The sequence below is a fragment of the Cucumis melo genome, chromosome 5, assembly GCF_025177605.1.
Source record: "Cucumis melo cultivar AY chromosome 5, USDA_Cmelo_AY_1.0, whole genome shotgun sequence".
Classification (NCBI taxonomy): Eukaryota; Viridiplantae; Streptophyta; class Magnoliopsida; order Cucurbitales; family Cucurbitaceae; genus Cucumis; species Cucumis melo.
In genome coordinates this window covers 26,695,499-26,705,779 of record NC_066861.1, presented here as the reverse complement: position 1 = coordinate 26,705,779, position 10,281 = coordinate 26,695,499, and the positions used below count along the sequence as shown (strand labels likewise).

Here is a 10,281-nt window from a genome sequence, read left to right as displayed (position 1 = left end):
AGGAAGCTGATGAAGAATATATAAACCATCTGTTTACCTCTTGCTCTTTTAGTCATTACATATGGGGATCTCTTAAATCGACTTTGAATTGGAACATCGATTTACAACGCACGGTTGCTCTTTGTAAATGCATTGGTCTTTCGAACCAAAAATCAAAGGACATTATTCGCTTCAACTTGGTCGTTGTATCTCTTTGGTCTATTTGGAAAGCAGGAAATAGTAGAATCTTCAACAACAAAGAAAAATCACCTACTGCAGTTTAGAAAGATATTCGCGCGCTTACTGGCCTTTGTACACTGCTAGCACCATAGCTCTTCATTTAAATGCTTTCCATTAATATATGTACTTTTGAGTTGTTTGGGCTTATCTCTAGTCCCTTTTGTTTTCTTTCTCTTGGCTTCGTGTATTCCTTCTCTTATCATTAATGAAGTGGGGATGATGATGGTGCTAGGGGATGTTCATGTTTGGATGCACCTACTGACCTAATGTATCTTTTCCAAAAAAAAAAAAATAGTAAATTAAAAGATAAACAAAAAAAATTAGTTGGTTAATAATTTTATTATTTTTGAAATTAAGTCATGTTTCTTAACTACAAGAATGGAATTTGTAACGACCCGACTCTTTATGCTGAATCGAAGTGGTTACTGAATCTAGGATCAGTGTTTAAGTCATAAAATCCGGTGTAAATAAATGCAAAGAAATCTAGCAAATGTATTTATGAAAGATAGTTAAAGTAACATGTAGAAATACGAGTTAAGTTTAAAATCCCTAAGCGGGCCCTATCTACAAAAATAACCAAAGTAAACATGCAGAAAGCCGAAACATGAATTTAACTGTAAAGTAAAACATGTGCGGAAGCAGGAAAACCCCTATGGCTCGCCACGGTCACTTCACGTCGCTCGCCAGCTTGCCCTTGCCCTTGCCTCGTCCTCTACCTGAAAACATAAAACGAAGAGAATGAGTATAAAAATACTCAGTAAGGGACCCACTACTAGTCCCACTAGGTGCCTGTTAACATTCCTATCGAGTCCTGAAACTAGTACCCAATCTCTGGCACGCTCCCGAACACGTGCAACATGCGCCCCGTGGGGACTTAACTCTGGTCTTCGGTGTCCAGGGGACACTTAGGACCGTCGGGATGCGAGGACCCCGTCGAGTCGCTCGAGTCATATCTATAGTCATGCTGGACTGGCGCCCCGTCGAGCCTAACAGTCCTAAATAGGTGGTGATCCCGAAGGACACCCATGCAGGTACGACTCAGATAGGAGAAGTTAACAGATACCCCAATCCCAACATACATATGCATACGTCATCAAATTATCATCAGAAAATAACCACCATCTCATCCCCCACTACAGCTATCATCAAACAGTCACTAATAGTTCTCATTATACAGTCACATACGTCGTAAGTCCATCAGTCTTGTCATACAGTCACATACATCATAAGTCCATCAGTCTTATCATACAGTCACATACATCATAAGTCCATCAGTCTTCCCATACAGTCACATATGGTTCGAGGGTTCTCATTACCATAATATTATGCCAAAGTATGGCCATGTCATTCGTCAGATCATGATAAAATATTATCATACATCGTAAGCCCAACCATCATCGTATGTCACTGAAGGAACATGCAACATCAAATTCTCACATGGGGCTAGTAGTAGAAATCTCTTACCTCGAGATGTTGCTAGATGAGTTCCTACTGAGGAAGTCCTAAGCTGCAGCAGCTATTTGGTCCAATTTGCTTCTTGAGGAAAGTAATTAAATTAATTAAATTTCCAAATTAACTCATTTAATTACTGGGCAGGCTAGGGAATTTGGAAATTACCAAAAATTTAGGTGGAAGGAGCCAAAACAGGCTTGGCGGCTCGGCTGGAAGAAGGCAGGACCGGCTCGGCTTGGTGCAGACGCGGCTCGGCTCGGTATGGGGACTTCGCGTGCGGCTCGGCTTGCTACAGGGAGGGGACGCGGCTCGGCTACGCGGAACACACGGCGCGGCGCGCTTGCACGCGGGAGAGTCAGGCACGTGTGGCACGGGCGCGGGTTCGGTTCCGGGTTCGGGCGCGCGGGCGGTTCCAGGTTCGAGCGCGCGGGCGGTTCCGGGTTCGGGTTCGTTCGTCGGCTGGAGGCGGGCGCGTTCGCGGCTTCGATACGGCTCGGGTGTAGGCGCGTTCGCGGCTCGGATTTGCAGACGCGTTCGCGGCTCGGATGCAGACGACGATGGCTGGCGACGCGGCTTCGACGTGGAGATGGATCTCGGCTTCGCGACGCGTTCGGCGCAGAGGTGGATTCGGCTTCGGGACGCGACGGGTTTCGGCTGACCTGCCTCAGATCGAAGCGGCGCGGCTCCTTCGGCTGGCGGACGCGGTACGACGCGGCTTCTACGATGGCTGGCTTGCGGCGGCGTGCGACGGCGGCGGCGGCGGTGGAGATTGGCGGCGGCGGCTAGGGTTTCCCCTTCTCTCCCTCTTCTCTTTTCTTTTCCTTTTCTTTTCCTTTTCTTTTTCCTTTTCTTTTCCTTTTATAAAATAATTTCCCTTCTTTTCTCTTCTTTGTTAAATTCCAAATTTCACCCTTCTCTCTCAAATTTCTCCAATATCTTCACCAAATTCCTCCTTTCCCTCAACTTCCAAATACCAATTAAATCTTTAATTACCAAGTATAATTAAAGTTGAAATTTGCTTAATATTTTAAAAGGGGAAAATTCACATCTTGATGACATAAGTTTCATTATTTAATTATAAACAAATAAATGAATAAAATAAAAATAAATAATCGAATTTAAAAAAAAAAAAAAAATGAACAACATGAGATCATTGGGGTGTTACAAACTTCCCCCCTTAGAAAGCTTTCGTCCTCGAAAGCTCTAATCCTCGAACATTTCTGGGTACTGGGCCTTTATGTCCTCTTCTCTCTCCCACGTGGCCTCTTCAACTCCATGGTTCTGCCAGAGGACTTTGACTAGTGGAATATCTCGACTACGAAGCTTCTTGACCTCTCTTGCCAAGATCTCGACAGGCTGCTCCTCGTAGCTCAAGTTCTCACTGACCTGTAGGGGCTCGAAGTCCACGATGTGCGTCGGGTCTGCGACATACCTCCTCAACATGGAGACATGGAATACGTCATGCACTGCTGAGAGGGATGGGGGCAAGGCCAAACGATAAGCCACAGGGCCAATCCGTTCCAGTATCTCAAATGGCCCCACGAAACGTGGACTCAACTTCCCCTTCTTCTCGAACCTCAGAACGCCCTTCATCGGTGCTACCTTCAAAAAGACCATATCTCCCACTTCAAACTCGAGGTCCTTACGTCGTACATCAGCGTAACTCTTCTGTCTGCTCTGTGCGGTCAGCATACGAGCTCGGATCTTCTGTATGGCTGCATTGGTAGTCTGCACTAACTCGGGGCCTAGCATCCTCTGCTCTCCAACCTCGCCCCAGCAGACAGGGGATCTACAGCACTTGCCATACAGAGCCTCAAACGGAGCCATACCAATGGTAGCCTGGTAACTGTTATTATAGGCGAACTCCATTAGATGCAGGTGGGAGTCCCAACTTCCTGAAAACTCTAGCACACAGGCCCGCAGCATATCCTCCAAAATCTGGTTCAGTCTCTCTGTCTGACCATCAGTCTGAGGGTGGAATGCCGTGCTGAAGTCCAGCCTCGTACCTAATGCAAGTTGGAGCCCTTGCCAAAATTTCGAAGTGAAACGGGCATCCCTGTCTGAAACGATGGATACTGGTACTCCGTGCAGTCTTACTATTTCCGTCATGTATAACTGCCCCCACTTGCTGGCAGTGTACGTGGATTTCCCTGGCACGAAGTGGGCTGTCTTCGTGAGTCTGTCGACCACAACCCAGATCACCGTGTAGCCCTTCAAGGTCTTGGGCAGTCCCGTGATAAAGTCCATCGACACACTCTCCCACTTCCACCCTGGCACACTCAAGGGTTGCAACAACCCTGCTGGATGCTGCCTAGGTGCCTTCACCTGCTGGCACACCAAGCACCTACTGACGAACTCTGCTACATCCCTCTTCATGCCCCTCCACCAATAGACACTCCTTAAGTCCTGGTACATCTTCGTACTCCCAGGGTGCATGGTAAACGGGGAACTGTGAGCCTCAGTCAAAAGCTCTGTCTTAACTGCGCTGTCTTCCGGCACACACAGGCGTCCCTCAAACATAAGGCCATCATCAGAGGATATAGAGAACTCTTCACCTTGCTCCGTCTCTACCATACGACGTTTCTCTGCCAAGTAAGGATCACTCAGCTGAGCAGCAATGATCTTTTGCCTCAAGGTTGGCTGAACTGTCAACTGAGCCAACTGTGCGGCAACCTCACCTACTGAGACTGCAATCTCGGCTCTCTCCAAATCCCTGAGTAAGGGGGTCTGCTTCGTGACTAGCGCTGCCGAATGTGCAACCTTCCTACTCAGCGCGTCAGCCACTACATTTGCTTTACCTGGATGGTACAGGATCTCGCAGTCGTAGTCTTTCACCAACTCGAGCCACCTCCTCTGCCTCATGTTCAACTCCTTCTGAGTGAAGAAATACTTCAGGCTCTTGTGGTCGGTGTAAATCTGAATCTTCTCACCGTACAGATAGTGCCTCCATATCTTCAGTGCAAAGACTACAGCTGCCAACTCCAAGTCGTGGGTAGGGTAGTTCTGCTCATGATTCTTCAACTGGCGTGAGGCATACGCAACTACCTTACCTTGCTGCATCAGGACACATCCCAGTCCTTTCTTAGAGGCATCACTATAGATCACAAAACTTCCCGACCCATCAGGCACTGTCAGGACTGGTGCCGTCACTAGCTTCTGCTTAAGCTCTTGGAAACTACTCTCACATGCTGGGCTCCAGACAAAAGGGGTTCCCTTCCTGGTCAACTGGGTCAATGGGCTGGCTATGCGTGAGAAGTCTTCTACAAACCTCCTGTAGTATCCTGCCAGACCCAGAAAACTGCGAATCTCACTGACTGTAGACGGTCGAGGCCAGTTGGTCACCGCTTCGACCTTAGCTGGGTCCACCGAGACTCCCTTACTGGAAACCACGTGCCCTAAAAATGTCACCTTCTTTAACCAGAACTCACACTTGGAGAACTTGGCGTATAGCTTATGAGCTCGAAGGGTCTCCAAGACTTGGTGCAAGTGCTCTTCGTGTTCGGCCTCAGTCTTGGAATAGATCAAGATATCGTCAATGAAGACTATGACGAATTGGTCTAGAAAGTCCTTAAACACCCTGTTCATCAAATCCATGAACACTGCAGGGGCATTAGTTAAACCAAAGGACATCACTATGAATTCGTAGTGTCCGTACCTCGAACGAAAGGCCGTCTTGGGAATATCACCGTCCCTAATCCTCAACTGGTGATAGCCTGATCGCAGGTCGATCTTGGAAAAGACGGTGGCCCCCTGTAACTGGTCGAACAGGTCCTCGATTCTGGGTAAGGGGTAGCGGTTCTTAACTGTCACCTTGTTCAATTCTCGGTAGTCAATGCAAAGGCGCATCGACCCATCCTTCTTCTTCACGAACAACACTGGGGCTCCCCAAGGTGATACACTGGGCCGGATGAAGCCTTTGTCCAGCAACTCCTGTAACTGGACCTTCAACTCCTTTAGCTCAGCTGGAGCCATTCTGTAAGGAGCTCTAGAGATAGGGGCGGTGCCGGGCTCTAACTCAATGGCGAAGTCTACCTCCCTGGGAGGCGGAAGTCCTGGGAGTTCGTCGGGGAAAACGTCAGGGTACTCCCTTACTACTGGTTCGGAAGATAGGGAAACTTCTGGTTCTGTCATATCTACTACGTTCGCCAAGATACCCCAAGTACCCTGGCTAAGTAGCTTACTCGCCTTCATTGCTGAGATGACCTTGGGTATACCTACCATGCCTGCTCCTCTAAACTTAAACTTATCCCCGGAAGGAGGGTTAAAGACTACTTCCTTATTAAAACAGTCTATGGTTGCATGGTTAGTTGACAACCAATCCATGCCTAAAATTACATCGAAATCTTGCATATCTAGCACCAGTAAAGTTACGTTCAAGGTATGGTTTGCTATTTCTACCCAACATGCCCTTATTTTTTCCTTAGACAAAAGGACCTCTCCAGAAGGAGTAGAGACAGACAAGGCACTACCCAACGGTTCTACTTCTAAACCCGCATGCTTGACAAAAATAGAGGATATAAATGAATGCGATGACCCCGAGTCAAATAGTACCAAAGCATAATGCCCCAAGATTGGGAGCGTACCTGTCACCACCGTACTAGCTCGCTCGGCCTCCTGCCGGTTCGTGGCAAAGACTCTCCCCTGCTGGGGAGCAGAAGGCTGACGTGGCGTCGTCTCTAAGGGTTTCCGAGGACACGCATCAGCAGTGTGCCCCGGCTGCCTGCACCTGAAGCAGACTCCACTCCCAGCTAAACATTGTCCTCCATGGACCTTCCCACAGGTAGTACAAGTGGGTAGCTCTCTCAAAGTTCTCCCAGCTGCTGCCAGCTCCCGACGGTGTCTCTGGAAGACACCTCCTGACCTCGGAGTCTGCTGTGGTACTACGTCGGGCTGCGCCTCCGCCTTCCTCTTCTGTCCCGAGGCTGACCCTGTGCCGACAACCTTAGATTGACCAGCTCTCTCATGCAGGCTCAGATCCAGTGCTATGCGTAGAGCATCCGCATGAGTGGTTGGTCGAAGAGCTCGTACAAAACCCTGGAGGTCTAACCTGAGGCCATTAACAAATCTCTCAGTCCTGGCGGCCTCATCCCTTACCACATCAGGGGCAAAACGGGACAACAGGTCGAACTCGGCATCATACTGTTCCACGCTCAGTTTGCCTTGCTCCAAGTTTAGGAATTCTTGGAGCTTGGCGTGCTTCACGTTGGCAGAGAAGAACTTAGCATAAAAGCTCTCCCTGAATTGCTCCCATGTGATCTTGCTGGCATCTCCTCCCAGCGCCCTCTCAGCAGTCTCCCACCAGGCAGTCCCCCTATCCTCCAAACAGAAAGCTGCACACTGCACCTTCTGGTCTTCTGGGCACTTCATGTACCTGAAGATCGTCTCTATGGATGTCAACCACAGCTGGGCTCTAAAGGGGTTGTCCAAGGATCCGTCGAAAGTCTTCGGGTTGTACTTCCTAAAATCCCTCAAGTGCTTGGCCTCAGCTGACAGTTGTACTGGCACCGGCTGGGCTTCCACCGGGGCTGGAGGGATGACGGGCTGGTCCTGAACAGGGGCTGGAGGGACTACAGGCTGGTCCTGAACAGGGGCGGCCTGGTTCTGCTGAGCAGCGAGGAACGGCGCTAGAGCAGCTTGCAGCATGGCCTGGTAACGCTGCTCCATTGCGGCGAGATCCGCCTGAGTGACCGGTGCATTAGGGTTGACTGGTACGTCGGGGTTGACTGGCGGCGCGGCAGGTTGCTCCGCCGGTTGGCCACGACCGGCTCCTCTGCCTCCCCTGCCACCTCCTCGGCGTGCACCTCTACGTGGCGGCATTCTTCCTAAAATTCACCAACAAATTTTTCACCACTAGAACTCAATATTCTCACTCTAAGTCTAATCTAATCGGGCAACATTATAATCTTAATATTTGTAAAGCTTTAGGCATACCTGGCGAGTGACGAAGGACCGTATAGCCATAGGGTGAGGTAAAAATCAAAACAAAATGACTTACATCATAAGTCAGTCTACAGGACCTAAAACACTGCGCTCTGATACCAACTGTAACGACCCGACTCTTTATGCTGAATCGAAGTGGTTACTGAATCTAGGATCAGTGTTTAAGTCATAAAATCCGGTGTAAATAAATGCAAAGAAATCTAGCAAATGTATTTATGAAAGATAGTTAAAGTAACATGTAGAAATACGAGTTAAGTTTAAAATCCCTAAGCGGGCCCTATCTACAAAAATAACCAAAGTAAACATGCAGAAAGCCGAAACATGAATTTAACTGTAAAGTAAAACATGTGCGGAAGCAGGAAAACCCCTATGGCTCGCCACGGTCACTTCACGTCGCTCGCCAGCTTGCCCTTGCCCTTGCCTCGTCCTCTACCTGAAAACATAAAACGAAGAGAATGAGTATAAAAATACTCAGTAAGGGACCCACTACTAGTCCCACTAGGTGCCTGTTAACATTCCTATCGAGTCCTGAAACTAGTACCCAATCTCTGGCACGCTCCCGAACACGTGCAACATGCGCCCCGTGGGGACTTAACTCTGGTCTTCGGTGTCCAGGGGACACTTAGGACCGTCGGGATGCGAGGACCCCGTCGAGTCGCTCGAGTCATATCTATAGTCATGCTGGACTGGCGCCCCGTCGAGCCTAACAGTCCTAAATAGGTGGTGATCCCGAAGGACACCCATGCAGGTACGACTCAGATAGGAGAAGTTAACAGATACCCCAATCCCAACATACATATGCATACGTCATCAAATTATCATCAGAAAATAACCACCATCTCATCCCCCACTACAGCTATCATCAAACAGTCACTAATAGTTCTCATTATACAGTCACATACGTCGTAAGTCCATCAGTCTTGTCATACAGTCACATACATCATAAGTCCATCAGTCTTATCATACAGTCACATACATCATAAGTCCATCAGTCTTCCCATACAGTCACATATGGTTCGAGGGTTCTCATTACCATAATATTATGCCAAAGTATGGCCATGTCATTCGTCAGATCATGATAAAATATTATCATACATCGTAAGCCCAACCATCATCGTATGTCACTGAAGGAACATGCAACATCAAATTCTCACATGGGGCTAGTAGTAGAAATCTCTTACCTCGAGATGTTGCTAGATGAGTTCCTACTGAGGAAGTCCTAAGCTGCAGCAGCTATTTGGTCCAATTTGCTTCTTGAGGAAAGTAATTAAATTAATTAAATTTCCAAATTAACTCATTTAATTACTGGGCAGGCTAGGGAATTTGGAAATTACCAAAAATTTAGGTGGAAGGAGCCAAAACAGGCTTGGCGGCTCGGCTGGAAGAAGGCAGGACCGGCTCGGCTTGGTGCAGACGCGGCTCGGCTCGGTATGGGGACTTCGCGTGCGGCTCGGCTTGCTACAGGGAGGGGACGCGGCTCGGCTACGCGGAACACACGGCGCGGCGCGCTTGCACGCGGGAGAGTCAGGCACGTGTGGCACGGGCGCGGGTTCGGTTCCGGGTTCGGGCGCGCGGGCGGTTCCAGGTTCGAGCGCGCGGGCGGTTCCGGGTTCGGGTTCGTTCGTCGGCTGGAGGCGGGCGCGTTCGCGGCTTCGATACGGCTCGGGTGTAGGCGCGTTCGCGGCTCGGATTTGCAGACGCGTTCGCGGCTCGGATGCAGACGACGATGGCTGGCGACGCGGCTTCGACGTGGAGATGGATCTCGGCTTCGCGACGCGTTCGGCGCAGAGGTGGATTCGGCTTCGGGACGCGACGGGTTTCGGCTGACCTGCCTCAGATCGAAGCGGCGCGGCTCCTTCGGCTGGCGGACGCGGTACGACGCGGCTTCTACGATGGCTGGCTTGCGGCGGCGTGCGACGGCGGCGGCGGCGGTGGAGATTGGCGGCGGCGGCTAGGGTTTCCCCTTCTCTCCCTCTTCTCTTTTCTTTTCCTTTTCTTTTCCTTTTCTTTTTCCTTTTCTTTTCCTTTTATAAAATAATTTCCCTTCTTTTCTCTTCTTTGTTAAATTCCAAATTTCACCCTTCTCTCTCAAATTTCTCCAATATCTTCACCAAATTCCTCCTTTCCCTCAACTTCCAAATACCAATTAAATCTTTAATTACCAAGTATAATTAAAGTTGAAATTTGCTTAATATTTTAAAAGGGGAAAATTCACATCTTGATGACATAAGTTTCATTATTTAATTATAAACAAATAAATGAATAAAATAAAAATAAATAATCGAATTTAAAAAAAAAAAAAAAATGAACAACATGAGATCATTGGGGTGTTACAGAATTAATAATCAAAATTTAAAAATAATAATGATAACAAGTTTTTAAAATATTTGTAAAATATTTGTAAAGTAGGTAACTAGTTAATAAAAATGTTCATAAGCTAAATTTATATAAAAGAAACAAATGATTATTTGTATGAAGGGTCTAAATCTTTTGCTTTCTATTTTTTAAAAAGTAATCTTATAAAATAAATTTTCATAAGTTTTTTTTTTTTTTAGTTTTACTATCCCCATCTTCTAATATTTTAAAATATAATACTGAGTTAAAAAAACTAAAACTAAAACTAAAATTTTTATAGTTTTTTGAGAAGGAAAAATAAAATTATATATCTTT

The 10,281-nt window shown here is 47.7% G+C and overlaps 1 protein-coding gene across 2 annotated transcripts; it reads right to left on the bottom strand.

Annotated features, from left to right (window-relative positions):
* Positions 1–662: 662 nt before the first annotated feature.
* LOC127149414 (uncharacterized) lies at positions 663–9,203 on the bottom strand. Of its 2 annotated transcripts, XM_051084705.1 has the most exons (4): positions 8,946–9,203; positions 8,793–8,861; positions 6,255–7,493; positions 663–935 (listed from the first exon to the last, which is right to left on the bottom strand). In XM_051084705.1, exons 3-4 carry the CDS (start codon positions 7,486–7,488, stop codon positions 886–888), a joined length of 1,284 nt encoding a protein of 427 aa, XP_050940662.1. In that variant the 5' UTR covers positions 7,489–7,493; positions 8,793–8,861; positions 8,946–9,203; the 3' UTR covers positions 663–885. The 2 variants fall into 2 exon arrangements, 1 of the variants encoding a protein (XP_050940662.1); XR_007820976.1 differs by lacking the exons at positions 6,255–7,493; positions 8,793–8,861; positions 8,946–9,203 and adding exons at positions 1,684–1,752; positions 1,837–1,986.
* Positions 9,204–10,281: the final 1,078 nt, after the last annotated feature.